Source organism: Sus scrofa, chromosome 14 (genome assembly GCF_000003025.6).
Source record: "Sus scrofa isolate TJ Tabasco breed Duroc chromosome 14, Sscrofa11.1, whole genome shotgun sequence".
Lineage (NCBI taxonomy): Eukaryota > Metazoa > Chordata > Mammalia > Artiodactyla > Suidae > Sus > Sus scrofa.
The window spans coordinates 80,429,327-80,447,315 of NC_010456.5; the positions used below are offsets into that span (position 1 = coordinate 80,429,327).

General features: G+C 43.7%; 1 protein-coding gene across 2 annotated transcripts in view; it reads right to left on the reverse strand.

Moving 5' to 3' along the window:
- The window catches only part of POLR3A (RNA polymerase III subunit A), a 61,598-nt gene that overhangs the window by 19,184 nt on the left and 24,425 nt on the right, over positions 1–17,989 (reverse strand). Inside the window, exons 15-22 of one of the 2 annotated variants that reach the window (XM_013983365.2) lie at positions 16,283–16,447; positions 11,323–11,495; positions 9,366–9,477; positions 7,684–7,802; positions 5,660–5,797; positions 3,392–3,562; positions 1,702–1,815; positions 412–447 (exon numbers count right to left, since the gene is read on the reverse strand). In XM_013983365.2, the coding sequence (XP_013838819.1) occupies positions 412–447; positions 1,702–1,815; positions 3,392–3,562; positions 5,660–5,797; positions 7,684–7,802; positions 9,366–9,477; positions 11,323–11,495; positions 16,283–16,447 (1,028 nt within the window). The remainder of the gene's footprint in view (positions 1–411; positions 448–1,701; positions 1,816–3,391; positions 3,563–5,659; positions 5,798–7,683; positions 7,803–9,365; positions 9,478–11,322; positions 11,496–16,282; positions 16,448–17,989) is intronic. The other variant, XM_001929360.6, reaches the window with a different exon arrangement.

Sequence of the window (17,989 nt, forward strand, 5' to 3'; positions counted from 1 at the left end):
CTGCCTCCATGTCCTCAGCTCTGACACAGGCCAGGGCTGGGCATCGCTTCAGCAGCCCAAACTTGTTCTGACCAGCGGGTTTTGGACTCCCTGGGCAAATGTGAGCTCAGACTGTGAGCCACTGGAGGGCGAGGACACGTTCAGTCACCTCTGTGTCCCCAGGATCTGCAGGGTGCATGACATATGGTGATGGCTGAACCAGTGCTCACTGAATCCACAAACACCGCCAGGCAGGTGGTCACCGTCAAACCTCTTCAAAGGCAGGAAAGGAACCAGTCTGAAGTGTTGACCTGGGAAGCCCCATCTGCCAGACCTGGGATAGGAACTTGTGGTCCCCAGGGCTGGCAGACAGCTAGGGTGCAGCAGAGCTAACCCTCTATGCTCAGCGACCACAGCACGTAAGGACGTTACCTCATTATATTTCTCATAGCCTGTTTCAGTTAAGGTCTTCCAGGAGAAACAGAAACATAAATAAGTGAACATAATCAAGTAAAAAAAACAAATTACAACTTTCATTTGTTACTTAAGGAAAAAAAAAGAGGAAGAAGAAAATCTGTGAAAAAAATTCCCCCCAAAACAAAGGCACTCACACTCAACCCAGCCAGACTATTAATTTTAAATATACCCTGGAAAAGAAATACATAAATAATGATCTGGAAGAATCTCTTTTTTATCTTTTACATCTTGTCATGTGAAAGGAAGGAGTGAAGTGCTTTTAACCAAAATATTCTTAAGGTTTTTTTTTTTTTTTTTTTTTTTTGTTTTTTTTTTTTACTATTTTTATTTTTGGTATACTTAAGGGGGTTATTACCATAATACAAATAGGAAGAAGCAGATAAGTGAAATTAAAACAGCTCCTTAGAAGAAAAAGGAAGGTTGACCCTGTGCACTTCTTTAAAAAAAAAAAAAAGTGCCTGTGGCACTCAGAAGTTCCCGGGCTGGGGATCAAAGCTGTGACAATGCCAGATCCTTAACCCACTGAGCCATCAAGGAACCTCATTCTGTGCATTTTTAATCCATATTACGGTAAGAGAAAAATAGATTTAAAATAATAATGGTAATGGAGTTCCTGTCGTGGCTCAGTGGTTAACAAATCCGACTAGGAACCATGAGGTTGCAGGTTCGATCCCTGGCCTTGCTCAGTGGGTTAAGGATCTGGCATTGCTGTGAGTTGTGGAGTAGGTCGCAGACGCAGCTCAGATCCTGTGTTGCTGTGGCTGTGGCGTAGGCTGGCGGCTACAGCTCTGATTTGGGAACCTCCATATGCTGTGGGTACAGTCCTAGAAAAGCCAAAAAAAAAAAAAAAAGCTACATTCTTTATTGTAAAAATACAAGGAAAGCTCTTAAAACAATGATACTATTAAAAATTATCAGGACACAGAATGACTGACGGAGATGTTGGCCTATAGGATGAGAAAGTGGGCTGTATGGGGTCAAGAGACGGAGTTAAAAAAAAAAATCCGTTCTCCAGCTAAACACTTCTTGCTAACAAGGAAATACTTGAGCCAACGACATAAACTAAAAGAGACAGGAGATAAATTCTTTATGCTGACTGCAGATATTCTGCCTAGGTCACTCTTGAATTTTTTAATAAGGAAAACTCTTACATCAATACCCCCAGCTTAGAGATGTCCCTGCCAGCACCTGGTGAACAATTCCACGGTGACAGTCGAACTGGGCACATGGCCCCTCGGAACTCACCTGCAGGAAGCTGTCCTGGCAGCAGAGAAACTCGTTCTTCTTCATGATGGACTCCGTGGTCAGGAGTAGCTCGTTTTTACTGAGGGCAGGCTCGCTCTGGCACGGGAAGACTGCCTCAAGTGTGGAAAGGAAACAGAGTGATGGGGACAGTACTCCAGGGAGGGATTGACAAGACACAAAACCACTTGGAGTGAGCTTTTAGCAATCTGCCCTGTTTTTTCTTTCAAAACAAATTTTAGGCTGTTTTTTTTTTTTCCTTTTTGGCCATGCCATTGTACTCACAAGCTCCTGGGCTATGGATTGAACCTGCATCACAGCAGCAACTCTAGCCACAGCAGTGACAACATTGGATCCTTAACCCACTGTGCCACCAAGGAATTCACAGACTCTCTTTTCGATATGTAGGTGAAAACAGGGTAAAATGATAGCCCATCTTTACAAAGACGTGTGGGCTATTCAGTGGGTATTGTGCCATTGCTCCTCAACCTTCACCCCACCTAAGATTTGCACTAAGAACACAAATTCCTGTTTTCTAAAAATAAAACCCAAAATTTCGTAAGTGAAAACACTCCCCCACCTCCAAGCTCATGAGGCTCCCCCCAAGTAATGGTTGCACATCATCCTAATGTATGGACAGACCATTACAGACTTCACTGTCCTCCACTGATGGTCTGTGTCTGCTATAAACAATGCTGAGAGGACATTCTTGGCACATTAATTTTTTTCTTTCGAGGGCTGCACCTGCAGCATAGGGAATTTCCCTGGCTGGGGTCGAATCAGAGCTGCAGCTGCCGGCCTGTACCACAGCCACAGAAACATTAACTCGGGATCAGCGCCACATCTGTGACCTACATTGCAGCTTGCGGCAACAATAGTTCCTTAACAGATCTTGAGCGAGGCCAGGGATCCAACCTGTATCTGCACAGACACTACGTCTGGTTCCTAACCACTAAGCCACAACAGGAACTCCTCTTCTTTTCTTTTTTTTTTTTTCAAAGGCTACACCCTCAGCATATGGAGGTTCCCAGGCTAGGGGTTGAATTGGAGCTACAGCTGCCAGCCTACATGACAGCCACAGCAATGCCAGACTCGAGCCACATCTGTGACCCACACCACAGCTCAGGGCAATGCCGGATCCTTCACCTACTGAGTGAGGCCAGGGCTTGAATCCACAACCTGATGGGTCCTAGTCGGATTCATTTCCACTGCACCATGACGGGAACTACAGAAACACCTCTTGACACATTTAGATCATTTCTGTAGGGCAAATTTCTCTAAGTGGAACATTTTGGTCAAAGGCACTGACATTTAAATTCAGATCAGTAATGTCCAACTACCTTTCAAAAAATTGTCCTAAATTATATCTCCAATTAATATATGTGAAATGCTCCTGCTTCTCCACACCCATGACTTTCACACCATCTCTACTATACTTTTACTAGACAGACAGGAAGCCAAAACCCTCTCTGACTGGCACTTGATTACCAGCAATAACTAGATTTTAAAAGTGAAAAACTAATTCTCTTAATATTTGGGGAAATCAGGCAGAGCAACACAAACAAAAAAAAAAATACTAACCTAGTGGTTGGGTAGATGTGACAGCATTAACTCTGTTCTATGCCAAGAGGTATCTCCATTTTAAAGAAATGTCCCTGAAAATACTAACCCCAGATATAATGCTAAATCTTACTTTGATGTTGTCCAGAACCCTTTTAAACTCCAGGGGTTCATCTTTTCCCTCCATGGCTGCAGGATCTAAGCCATCTCCCCCGTAAATGAACTGGATGATATCTCCTGTGGAGCTTCGGACTGTCAAATCATACTGGGAGCAAAGATCTTCAAGGGACTTTACGAGCCTTCTCTAAAGGAGGAGAAGAAACAAAAGCTCAGCTGCTTTGAGAAGACTAGTCAGGTGTACAGAGGATGAGATTTGCAATTCTGAGTTTCAAGGTTATCAGCACTTTAATCACATGAAAACATTTTATTAGAAATCCCTTCAAAAGAGTCTCCTGACCCCAAGAACAACAAACCCACAAGTGCCTCATTAGTCTGTGCAGTGGGATTTAGAATATGTCCTAACTTCCAGCACTTGAATGTGTTTCAGATGCATGCAACTTAAACCCCATCACCCTCAAAGGACTCTGCAAAAACTGGTTCTTACGTTGCTCTGCCTTCCCTCTCTGTCTCCCTAAAGTATAAATTAATGCAATTGCTTTGCACTTCTAAACACAACTTAATCCAGGAGCCCTGTGGACTCCAATATGAATTACAGAGGATCAGGTGCAGGCCCTCTTCTGGGACAGAGAGGGAAGAAGAGAGAACAGGAACAGCATTGTGTTTGAACCAGCAGGCAGCAGCCATTTCTCAAATCTGCTTAGGGAGAACCTTGCACCAGCAGGACACTCCAGCCAGCAATGGGATGGGAGCTCAATGTGTTAAAGAGAAAGAAATCTTCCTCCAGGCAACTTCAAAACAAAAAATCTCTCATGCCAGAACTAATTTGTTCTAGGTTAACACACTGCTCTGGGAAAATCAAACTCTCTACTTCAAAAAGGTAAAGGCAAAACATAGTCAATAAACATTTGGGCAACAGTGGTAAAAAGCATTTCGTAGTCTATTCCATTTTTGACAAAAGCAGCATACTCCAAAACTAAAAGGTAATTTCTCATCAAACGATGACTAAAAGGGAAGCAGTAACTGCCATGCCACATGAGGTCCAGAAGAGGTTACAAAAAACAGGTTATTTGCAAGGCCCTCATCAGCCTAGTTTGTTCTGGCTCACTCATTTGCATCTGTCTCCGGTTTATCAGTCCTGGTTGCCCAGCCTGCAAAGGGCTGTGCATCCCAACCCACAGTGGGGAGAAAGGTACAAAGAGCTACAGCAGTTCATTGCCCAGGAACATGGAGTGCTAATTTCATCATGCGTTCTAAGTAGATAAAAACTTCAACAAAATTAAGAACAGACAAACCCATGAACATAGATTATGGAGCATAGAGTAGAAATAAGAGACTAGAGAGAAATCCTTTGTCTGTGGTCTCATGGAAGACAGAGTGGGATGTGTTTTCACCACTCTGCCAGCAGAGGTATGTATGTATGTATGTATGAATGTATGTATGTATTTATTTTGTCTTTTTACTTTTTCTAGGGCTGCTGACCACGGCATATGGAGGTTCCCAGACTAGGGGTCTAATCAAAGCTGTAGCCACCAGCCTATGCCACAGGCACAGCAATGCAGGATCTGAGCTGCATCTGCAACCTACACCACAGCTCACGGCAACGCCAGATCCTTAACCCACTGAGCAAGGCCAGGGACCGAACCCACAACCTCATGGTTCCTAGTCGGATTCGTTAACCACTGCGCCACCATGGGAACTCCAGCAGGGGTATTTCTCTGGCGGTCTGAGAAACATGGGCAAAGGAAAACATCTAGCTCTGCTCTGTCCCTGGAGACCCCTATCCTATAACTGTACACACAATGGAGAAAGCCATCCCTCCAAGTGTCCAAGCCCTCATGCAGGCACTGGAATAGGTTCTGAGTCTCTTAGAATGATATTAATCAGGGGTTACATAAGCAGTCGCACAGTGAGAAGCAGAGCCCTCTCCATTTGTATTAGGAGGCAGCTACTCTGCTGTCACCCCATCTCCATGTATGAGGAGGCCGAGTGTGGTTCCCCACACCCCAGGATGCACTTCTAGTCCACGCTCTCCTCCAGCAAGGCTTTGGTACCTGTGGCTCTGTCCTGGTCATCATCATTCAAAGAACAGTGCATGATTTGGAACATACTACCATTTTATGTTTTTTTTTATTTCTAGGGCACTTACATCTCTCAATTTTTCCTTTAAAAGACCAAGATTGGATAAATTAGAGCTCAGGGACAAAACACGAAAACACTCAGCAGTCAAGATCACAGTCCCTGCTCTGCTCCATTGCTAATGACCTACGTTTCTTTGGGTTACCTGCATGTATCCTGTTTCAGCTGTCTTCACGGCTGTGTCGACCAGACCTTCCCGGCCAGCCATCGTGTGGAAGAAAAACTCGGTTGGTGTCAAACCGGAGTAAAAGCTATTAGCCACAAAGCCTTTGGCAGCTGGCAGCTAAAGAGAGGTAGGAAAAAAGAAACATCTAACAAAAAGAGTTCAAGGCCCACAATTCCAAAACCCATTCAAATCAGAAAATGCCTCACCTTTAGACTATAAATACTTGGCCAATACACTCTCATGTTTTATGCTCTTTCCTAGAGGAGAAATAATTTGGCCCCAACGATCTTTGCCAGAGGTGAAGAGGGTGAAGTCTCAGCCAGTGCTGCCGCTGGTGCCTAGTGGCAGCTGAGTGGCTCAGGAGAGGGAGACAGCAGCTTGGGCTGCTGTTCTAGAGCAGACATGCAGTCACGTACTGACCTCGGCAGCTCGCCCTTCCCCTGGGAAACAACTCTCCTCCAGACACCCTTCCTTGGGCCAGACCTGCCCACCTCCAAAACATAACTGTGTGTTGCTAACGTTTACAGGGATTCGTTTTGGGGTGCTGAAGATGTTCTAAAATTAGATCGTGATGATGACCACACAACTGTGTGGATATACCAAGTCAACGAACTGCACATTTTATTATTTTTTTATTAATTAATTTATTTTTCCCACTGTACAGCATGGGGCCAAGTTACACTTACATGTATACTTTTTTTCCCCCACCCTCTGCAATATGAGTATCTAGACATAGTTCTCAATGCTACTCAGCAGGATCTCCTTGTAAATCCATTCCAAGTTGTACCCGATAACCCCAAGCTCCCGATCCCTCCCACTTCCTCCCTCTCCCTCCCTCTCCCCCTGGGCAGCCACACGTCTATTCTCCAAGTCCATGATTTTCTTTTCTGTGGAAATTGAACTGCACATTTTAAATGGGTGACTATAATGATACATGTATCTTAATAAAACCGTACAGAAGTATACACATATATAAGATATCGTGTGAAATGGCCTTTGATCTGGTAAGGTCTGTGTACCTTAGAGGATAATCCAGACATAGAGGCTAACCCACTGCTTCCCTATTTTGTTTAAAGGGCAGCTGGCATATTCACGGGCATTTCTAGGAAAGCACATCTAGCCCAGTCTAGCACTGGATGCCCCTGGCCTCTCTTCTAAATTGTTCAGGCTCTGACTCTGAGTCTGATAAGCACAGGCAGGTACCATTCCAGTGACCATCTGGCTGCCTGACCCTAGTGAATTCTGATCTTGGGCAGAGAACCCGAGTTGTTCTTGGGCCACCTGATACACAGAGTATCTGTCCATTCTCAATAGAGCAGCCCCATCTCCCCAGGAGAGGATGGAAAGAAATCCTGCAGTTCCACAGAGCAGGAGCAGGAGCAGGAGCAGTTGGGGCATCGGTGTTTTAGTGGGAAAAACGGCTGATTCCAAATCCAGAATTTACTGAGTGACCAGATCTGCTCTAAGTCCTTCAACTGTACATTTAATAGCTGTTTGCCCCTGAATTACAGAAAACCAACACAGGTTGTCTCTTTCATTCTACTGACACTAGTGCCCAGACCTGATGGAACTCAGAAGGCATTTAAACACGGAGTTTAAAGATTCCAGGGAGGAGAACATGGACCTACCTGGTCCTTTTACTGTGGTTCATATGATCACTATTTCAAAACCCTTACACTTTGATGTGAGTATCCCCAAACAAGCATACAGACTGAACGTACAGTTATATAAGGTAGCTACACATTTTGATTACTTAAGGTAAGTGGGATGGAAACCTGAAAACCTCCCTCTTGGAGAGAAAATGTACAAGAGGGCATTGGTCCAAGTTTACAGCTCCAAGTTTAATAAGGCTCCTTCGACAGGACTCAAGTACAAGCTGCAGAGGGGATGACCCTGAGAGGCCCCTGCCTTAGACACTGGCTCCAGGAGTCACTTGGTTGGCAGCCCCCTCCTCTGTGCTGAAGGTTGTCCCTCAAAGTTCTGCCTGATCCACTACTGCTTACCTTTGAGTGTTTTTCAAAGTGAGGCAAGGACCTGTTTTCAAAGCCATCTGGCACTCGGGAGCCGCTGATAGCTTGCTGTCCCACACAGGCAATCATCTGTGATATGTTAATGAAGGAACCTGGGGAAGCAGGTCAGGAATGTAACATTCATTTACCAAAATAATATTAATTGAAATGCAAGCAGATCTGTGGGATAAAACAGGAATACGACATAGCACAGCCCCCCATGCTCCACAAGTTCATAGTCTAGGGACAGTAAAAGACAGAACTAGAAGAACAGAGGGCAGAGCTGTCAGTAACACAGCCAAGTGAGGGCTGGAGGTGCTCGGGGGGAATGAGCACTTCGAGGTTGGGGAAAAACTCCCAGGAGAGGCTTTAAGACTGGAGCAGCCACTGACTTAGAAGACAAGGGGGAGGAATTCCAAAGTGGGTGGAAGAGTGGGAAGCAGAGACATAGGAACAGGAAAGTGTGGGGTATGTACCAGGAGTAGAGAGTAGGAGAACACAGGGCAAAAGGCATCAAGGTTAAAGAGACAGGACTTTATTCTGTCAAAAATTTACAGAAGCATGAGAAGGTGGAGATTTTGAATGTGAATGCACCATCATGACACCTAATGCTTTTAGGTCCTGGCTAACTGTGAAATTAAACCATTTTAAATGATCATTAAATACATGATTTAAATGGAGTTCCCCAGCAGCCTAGCAGTTAAGGATCTGGTGCTATCACTGCAGTGACTCGGATTTGATCCCTGGCCCTGGAACCTCTGCATTCCGTGGGGTGTGGCCAAGAAAAAAAAAAAAAAAAACCAACCAAAAGCCCTGGAGATCTCATTGTGGCACAGCAGAAACAAACCCAACTAGTATCCATGAGGATGTGGGTTCAATCCCTGGCCTTGTTTAGCGGGTCGGGGACCTGGTGTTACTGTGAGCTATGGTGTAAGTTTAGACATGGCTCAGTTCCCGTGTTGCTATGGCTGTGGAGTAGGTACCTCCGATTTGACCTCTAGCCTGGGAACTTCCGTGGGTGCAGCCTTAAAAAAAATCCAATTAACCAACCAACCAACCAAACAAAACACCCCCCAAAAAACGAACTATGAAGACAAAACACCCTGGCTTTTCTTTCCTTCCCTTTTTTTATTTTTTTAATTTTATTTATTTATTTATTTATTTATTTATTTAGTCTTTTTGCTATTTCTTGGGCCGCTCCCGCGGCATATGGAGGTTCCCAGGCTAGGGGTCCAATCGGAGCTGTAGTCTCCGGCCTAAGCCAGAGCTACAGCAACGCGAGATCTGAGCCTCGTCTGCAACCTACACCACAGCTCACGGCAACGCCGGATCGTTAACCCACTGAGCAAGCGCAGGGACCGAACCCGCAACCTCATGGTTCCTAGTCGGATTCGTTAACCACTGCGCCACGACGGGAACTCCTCCTTCCCGTTTTTTAGAAAAATAAGATCAAGTTTGCTCAAAGCACCCTCAAACTCAGAAATCCACACACATGACCAATGAGTTTCTCCAAAGGAATGACTTTCTACAATGTAAAATAGTTAAGTCTCTTCCTCTAGGTATGATTTAAAAAGATATACCCTTACAAAGGAAAGGCCTGAAATTCCAGAACACAGCCAGCCAGCCAGCCGGCGGGCAGAGTGCAGTGACAGCAGCAGCCAGAGGGGGACACTCACCTTTGGAGCCACACAGAGCCATGGTGAGGGGGCTGTTGCTCTTGTCCAGCTCCCGGAGGCAGGCGCTGCCAGCATGGTCACGGATCACAGACAGCTCCTTCAGGATCAAAGCCTGGAGAGAGAAAGGGGGATGCATGGTGGATTCACCCGCATGGGCTCTGTGATCACCAACATTCAACATGACATTTATGGCAATGTGAAAAATTTCACCAAAATGTCAGCTCTCCAGCAGATACAGCCTTAGGAGACCAAAATGCCCTAATTATGTAGACCAACATCTTCCACAATCAGTGTGTAAGGAAAAAATAAATAGAAACAAAACCTTGAAAAATCCTAAAATGGCCAATAAAGTAGAATGCACATGGCTTTGTGGATAGTAGCCTATACGACAATATATCTGTACATATTACTGTATATGCACACACCTATCTTATAAAGATAATATATAATATGCACTAAAAGGAAATTGCTTATACTATTTATAAAATCTGTCTTTCCACTTTTTCTTGCTAAGCACACATTTGAATTCCCACTAGTTATTCATGGGATGAGGTGACTCCACAGGAATATTCTGGTCCATGAGCTCACCCAGACTATCACCCTTCAACTCACAACTTACAATGTAGAATCAGTTAGGAGTCACAGTTCCATTAAAACTGAGTGCAGCCAAGGCCTCAAGTAACTTTCAAGGTGAGAAATATCTATTTCTCTCTGTTTCTCTTTAAGACTTAGTGAGATTAAGAATGAGCTAATTGTGATAAACTACAAAGACCTACTATATAGCCTAGGGAACTATATTCAGTCTCCTTCGATAGGCCACCAAGGAAAAAAAACATAAAAAAAAAAAAATGCAAGAGTTTCAGTCCTGGCTCAGCAGTTACAAACTCGTATCCATGAAGACACAGGTTTCATCCCTGGCCTCACTCAGTGGATTAAGGATCCAGCATTGCTATGAGCTGTGGTGTAGGTCGAAGATGTGGCTTGGATCTGCATTGCTGTGGCTGTGGCTGTGGCATAGGCTGGCAGCTACAGCTCTGATGGGACCCCAAGCCTGGGAACTTCCATATGCTATGAATGCAGCCTTAAAAAGACAAAAAACAAAACAAAAAAACCCACCACCACCACCAACAGCAAAAGAATATATATATATAACTGAGTCCCTTTGCTGTACAGCAAAAATTGGCATAGCATTATAAATCAACCATACTTTAATTTTTAAAAAAGAGGAAAAAAATAATGAGCTAATTGTGAATACCTCATATGACCCTGCTTTCTCTGTGCTTTAAAAGGTTCATTTATCATCAGAAAATTTCTTATTGCTCAAAGAGCCTTTCTTCTACACTTAGGTGGGTTAAAGCTCTGAGCCCCAGGCTATCAGGGAGGCAGAAGAGAGCCAGGGAGAACCCTGGTGCTGACAGACTGGTGAGCTGGGCTGCTTCAGAGAAAATGCAGGGCTCTCAGATGCTGCTGGTGATTCTGATTCTGACATGTGTGGGTCCAGCAGTCAGCTAACCTAGCTTCAAATATGCGGGTCCAGTAGCCTCGTATGTGACTATCAGCCATGAATTATCAAAGTCTCTTTCAAAGACCATCCATTCCAAGAGCTGTGGCGACGGTCTCTAGTGGCAAGGCAGGAGAAGCACTGAAGTAGTAGGTACAGAAGGGACCCAAGGATGATGCTGGAATAAGAGCAGCCCCGTGTGGCCAAATGAACAGATGGTTGTATTTTCATCACTGAGAATGTGAAAGCTGCAAGGGATGTAACAGATCTGAAGGAAGGCCCTCCCCTCAATAGACAAATGAGAACACACACAAGCAGTATGGGACCAAGACTCAGGACCAAGACATGCTAAAGCCACTGCCTTTCCTTCTCACTGCCCTCTGCTACCTTTTCTTCACAGCCTACAGCGCCACCTAGTGATGAAATGGCTAAACTGACCCAAAAAGCCAGACTTACCTCCAGGGTTTCCTCTGCAGTGCAGCCGGGCTGCTGCTGCAGCTTGCCTGTGTTCAAGGCCTCAATGTACTCATCACATTTTCTGTAGCCAGCGTTCAGCAACTCGTACTTGGCCTTCAGCAGTCCTTGGCCAGGTGTGACATCACCAATCCCAATAGAGAACCCACGGTTAGCTGGAGAAGAGGCAGCATGGTTAGTCAATGTACTCCACGTATACCTTCAGAAAATCTGTCACAATCCAACTAAACAAAAACCTCCTGGATCTGTCCCTAGGCAGTTAAACAAAAAGGATGAAATCTCACTAACTCCTTTCAGAGATCTCACAACCTGGCAGGGAGCACAGTAATGTCAACTAACTACACTATAAAGCAGACCACTAAATACTAAAGAGAGCCTGAGAAAACCAGCTATGGAAGCTTAGCCATTTGATGGCTGGTTCTTAGCATCGCAGAGAGCTCTCTGCCCCAATTCTCTTTTCAGAGGTCATTCCGAAACACAGAGAAAAAGAAACAAACATGAACTCCAGCTTTGATGGAACTATACAATAATCCCAACTCCAAACTCTGTAGCAAGTGGACAGATGAGAGATGACTGGCTCAGTAGGGTGGGGATGGGATTGCAGAAAGGAGGACCAATGAATCTGGAAAATTTCAGAAACAAAACCATCAGATTCTGCTGGAAATAATGTATGTGCTGGAAACAGAGAAACCTGTGGAAAGTTTGAACTGGCATACCTTGCTTTATTGTGCTTCACAGATACTGCAGTTTTTTTTTTTTTTAATTGAAGGTTTGTGGCAACCCAGCATTGACTAAGTCTATAAGCACCATTTTTCCAATAGCATTTACTCATTTTGTGTCTTTTGTGTTAAATTTTGGCAATTCTCACAATATTTCAAACACCTTCTTTTTATCTTTTTTTTTGTTTTGGCCTTTTCTAGGGCCGTTCCAGCAGCATATGGAGGTTTCTAGGCAAGGGGTCTAATCAGAATGCTAATCATCTGACCCTTCAGTGAGTAGTAGTAGTAACATTAAAAGATTCCTAGTCACAGATCCCCCTAACAAATACAGTAATAATGAAAATGTTTAAGGAATTCCCGTCGTGGCTCAGTGGTTAACGAATCTGACTAGGAACCAAGAGGTTGCAGGTTCAATCCCTGGCCTTGCTCAGTGGGTTAAGGATCCAGCACTTCCGTGAGCTGTGGTGCAGGTTGCAGATGCAGCTTGGATCTGGCGTTGCTGTGGCTGTGGTGTAGGCTGGTGGCTACAGCTGTAATGAGACCCCTAGCCTGGGAACCTCCACATGCTGTGGATGAGGCCCTAGAAAAAGACAAAAAAAAAAAAGGTATGTACATTGTTTTTTAAAACATAGCACTATTGCACACTTAGTAGATTACAGTGTACACATAACTTTTATATGCTCTGGGAAACGTGCTTGATTGTGAGACCCGCTTTATTGTAGTGTCTGGAACCGAACGAGCAATGTCTCCAAGGTCCACCTGTGTAAGAAACAGGTTCCAGGCCCTCACCACTGTGGGAGACCAGAGTTTACTTTCCCAAAAAAATGGAAGTAGAGAGCCTCAGGATTTTGAGGGGGTACTAGGTGCAGACAGGTGGAGATGACTGAAAATTGGGCAGACTCCATGGCTGAGATCCCTTAGCCCCATTCTGGGTCCTTCTCCCAGAAGCATGCAGCCAGGTCTCTGCTCTTGGAGAGTAATTAGAAGACATGTCTCTGGAGAAATCAAGTCTTCCTAGAGAAAACATTGTTAGTAGGGATTTGATAGTTCCTCAATAAAAGAGCTGGCTTCCAGCTCAGTCAAGGAACTGAGACGTCCATTGACCAACAAGCTCCATTTCCAGTCAGTGCCTTAGTGGCTCACTTCTATAATATGAATGACAGCCCAGAACCACCGGATATATTTGAGAAAAGTCTTTACCATGAAAGACAGAAGACAACAAACGCACAGAGAAAAGAAACTAGAAGAGAAAATTCGGTGAGCAAACAAAACTGAGTAGCATTCTCTCAGAGTTTTAAGGAAGGTGTGTGTGTGGATCAAGAATAGGAGCCCTGGGGAGTTCCCGTCGTGGCGCAGTGGTTAACGAATCTGACTAGGAACCATAACGTTGCGGGTTCGATCCCTGGCCTTGCTCAGTGGGTTAAGGATCTGGCGTTGCCGTGAGCTGTGGTGTAGGTCACAGACGCGGCTTGGATCCTGCGTTGTTGTGGCTCTGGCGTAGGTTGTCAGCTACAGCTCCGATTTGACCCCTAGCCTGGGAACCTCCATATGCCGCGGGATCGGCCCAAGAAAAGGCAAAAAGACCAAAAAAAAAAAAAAAAAAAGAATAGGAGCCCTGGAGTTCCCACTGTGGCTCAGCAGGTTAAGAACCCGACATAGTGTCTGTGAGGATGTGGGTTCGATCTCTGGCCTCACTCAGTGGGTTAAAGATCTGGCATTGCCACAAGCTGTGACAGAGGTTGTAGATGTGGCTCAGATCCAGCATTGCTGTGGCTGTGGTTTAGGCCTCAACCGCAGTTCTGATTCAACCCTTGGCCTGGGAACTTCCATATGCTGCAAGAGCAGCCATAAAAAGAAAAGAAAGAAAGAAAGAAAGAAAAAAGTTAAGAAAGAAAGAACTATCTGCTGATAAGAACAATGGTTGGAATTAAATATATGACATGAAAAAAATTTCAAAAATCAATATGAGTCTTAAGAGAAAACTGAATCCAGAAGCAAAGAAATGAACAGGGAAAAGAAAATCAGAGAATCAACCCAAGAACTCTACTAGGCAATTAACAGAAATGCCAAAAAGAAAGAACAGAAAAATGAAAGGAGAGAAAATGAACAGAAAAAGAGTACATGAAAATTTCCATTACTGAAAGACATATGTTGCAGACTAAGAGAGCTTATGGAATGCTCAGCACAATGAATGATAAGAGACCCATACCAAGCATGTGTCATTGTGACCTTTCAGAACATCAGAAACATGATTCTCAAACCTTTCAGACTAAAAAGACAATTCACAAAACTGCTGTGAGATACAACCTCACACCAGTCAGAATGGCCATCATTAATAAGTCCACAAATAAATGTTAGAGAGGGAATGGAGAAAAGGGAACCCTCCTACACTGTTGGTAGGAATGTAAATTGGTACAACCACTATGGAAAACAGTATGGAGGTACCTCAGAAAATCAAATACAGAACTATATGTATTTAGGCATTTATTTGGACAAAACTTTCCTTGAAAAAGACACATGCACCTGTATGTTCATTGCAGCACTATTCATAATAGCCAAGACATAGAAACAACCCAAATGTCTTTTGACAGAAGAATGGATTAAGAAGATGTAGTATGTATATACAATGGAATACCACTCAGCCATAAAAAAGAACAAAATAATGCCATTTGCAGCAACATGGATGAAACTAGAGACTCTTATACTAAGTGAAGTAAATCAGAAAGAGAAAGACAAATACCATATGATATCACTTATATCTGGAATCTAATAAACATACACCACAAATAAACCTTTGCATAGAAAAGAAACTCATGGACTTGGAGAACAGACTTGTGGTTACCAAGGGGTTGGGGAGGGAGTGGGATGGACTGGGAGTCTGGGGTTAATAGATGAAAACTATTGCCTGTGGAATAGATAAGCAATGAGATCCTGCTGTATAGCACTGGGAACTATATCTAGTCACTTATGATGGAACATGATAATATGAGAAAAAGAATGTATATATATATGAGTGACTGGGTCACCTTGCTGTACAGCAGAAAACTAACAGAACACTGTAAACCATTATAATGAAAAAATAAAAATCATTATATGAAAAAAAAAAAAAAGACAATTCTTTTTTTTTTTTGGCTTTTCTAGGGCCGCACCCATGGCATATGGAAGTTCTCAGGCTAGGGGTCCAATAGGAGTTGTAGCTGCTGGCCTATGCCACAGCCACAGCAACGCGGGATCCGAGCCACGTCTGTAACCTACACCACAGCTCATGGAAATGCCAGATCCTTAACCCACTGAGCAAGGCCAGGGATCGAACCTGCAACCTCCTGGTTCCTAGTCGAATTCATTAACCACTGAGCCACGATGAGAACTCCCAAAAGACAATTCAAATAGAAAACACTGGGAATAAAAATACAGCAATCCTGAAAGCTAGAAGACAATAGAGCAACACTTTCAAAGTTCTCAGGGAAAATAATTTGCAGACTAGAATTCTACACCCAGTGAAGGGTCAAGTATAAGAGTAGACTAAAGATGTTCTGGGGTGTGCAAAAAAAAAATCCCCTGACTGGGAGTTCCCGTTGTGGTATAGTGGAACTGAATCTGACTAGTATCCATGAGTATGCAGGTTTGGTCCCTGGCCTTACTAAGTGGGTTGGGGATCTGGCATTGCTGTGAGCTGTGGTGTAGGTTGCAGACATGGCTTGGATCCTGTGTTGTTGTGGCTGTGGCTATGGCAACAGTTGTAGCTCCAATTCGACCCCTAGTCTAGGAAATTCTATATGCTGCAGGTGTGGACCTAAAAAGCAAAAAACTAACAAACAAAATCCCCTGACCCATGGTATGCTCAAAGCATAAACAAACAAATGAGACAGAACAGGGCAGATATAGTAGGGGAATACTGAATAACCCCGTAGGGCTGAATCGTGGAAGCCCAGAGGGTGATAGTCCTGCACTGGTACTTTGAAAGCAGAACACAGAAGACACTGATTGGCATTAGAGAGCTACTGTAGCCTTGAAGAGAACTGAAAAGCAAATTCAAATCTGCAGCCAAACTAGATACTATGGAGCTAATCTCATTAAGAAAATCATACATGATTTAGTCTGGAATAAGTATCCTTCTCCTTGTGTGTACATGTATGTGGGGTAGAGGGATGAAACAACAGTGCAAAAAACCCCTAAAATACCACCAACTTGCAGTGATAAAACAAGGATGCTGAGGTACTTACAGAGGTAGACAGGAGCCAGCCTGGCAAGCCGTGACATTGCATCGGCAGCTTCATTCTGCCCCCAGTCTCGCAGCAAAATGTAAAAAATATTGTTCTTGGATCCTGATCCCAGGGTGCCTTTGTCCATGCTGCCACTCATCAACTCGCTGTTCTGGATAGTGACGTCTGGAAGGAAATAATGATTATGCATTTTTACAAACAATTACTTATTTATTACTCTGCCTCATTTCAAAATGAATTTGAGGCCATTGAGAAAATGTGTTCCTGTATTAAAAGTTAAAACAGAACAAAAAATTCTCTTAAAAAAATGATTTTGAGGGGAAAAAAGAAATCTAGGTAACTTTTGAAAAGCATGAAAAGTCTAGTTACTCTATAGCCCTGACTCCAAAACGTACTAGGACATGACCCTCACTGTTCTTTTAAGAGAACTGTGGATGACAGTATCAAGCACTTGTCATCTTATGTCATGGGGACATTTGGAGCATCAATTCAATCATGTACAACAAAGTGCGGTTTATAAAACACTTTGTTTTTCACCTAAGAAATTGAAGACTAACCATGGCATCACCATGAATAGCCTAAACAACAATAAAATGAAATTGCTATCTCAAAGAAAGAAAACACGAACTAAAATAAGAAGCTAAGGGAGTTCCTGTTGTGACTCAGTGGGTTAAGAACGCAACACAGTGGGTTTGATTCCTGGCCCCACTCAGTGGGTTAAGGATCTGGCATTGCCACAAGCTATGGCATAAGCTGCAGGTGCGGCTTGGATCCGGCGCTGCCATGGCTGCAGTGAAGACTGTAGCAGCAGCTCCAATTTGATCCCTAGCCTGGGAACTTATACATGCCACAGGTGTGGCCTTAAAAATAAAATAAAAAATAAAATAAAACAAAATAAAATAAGCCAAGATATCTTAAAGACTGGAGAGTATATTTTCAAAAGAATGGTCATAAACCTGAAAGAAAAAAAAAAAAAAAAATCAGTGTTCTTCAAAATTGTTTCTCCATCATGAGAAAGCAGAAAAACCTTAACCTTCAGAGAGATGCTACGGTTTAGAATCTCTTTAGTACAGAGTCCTGCAGATCAACTTCTTGTCTCAAGGCCTTGCTAGCAAAGCTCATTCCAAATCAGTCCTTCTCAGGAGTTCCCGTCGTCGTGGTGCAGCAGAAGTGAATCTGACTAGGAATGAGGTTGTGGGTTTGATCCCTGGCCTTACCATGAGCTGTGGTGTAGGTCGCAGACATGGCTCAGATCTGGCATTGCTGTGGCTCTGGCGTAGGCTGGCATCAACAGCTCCGATTAGACCCCTAGGCCTGGGAACCACCATATGCCACTGATGCAGCACTAAAAGGACAAAAGATAAAACAAACAAACAAACAAAACAAATCAGTGCTACTCAAAACAGCCTGATGGGGAAATGCCTGTTAGCAGCCTGGGATCCAGAAATTAAATGCTGCCTGCATGGAATCGGCCCGTGGACCACACTGTGGGTTCAATCAGTCTAGGTGGCTCAGATGGGTTACATTTAAATCTTCTCACTGATCTTCATGTTATCAAAATGTCCACTGAGCAGGTGAGGAAAGTAAAAAAAAAAATAGTTTTTTTTCTATTTAGTCATATTTTTAGACAATGAACACATTTTTGGACATAAAATAATAAATTACATGCCTTAAATAATGAGATCCTTGCATGGCAAAAAACAACAA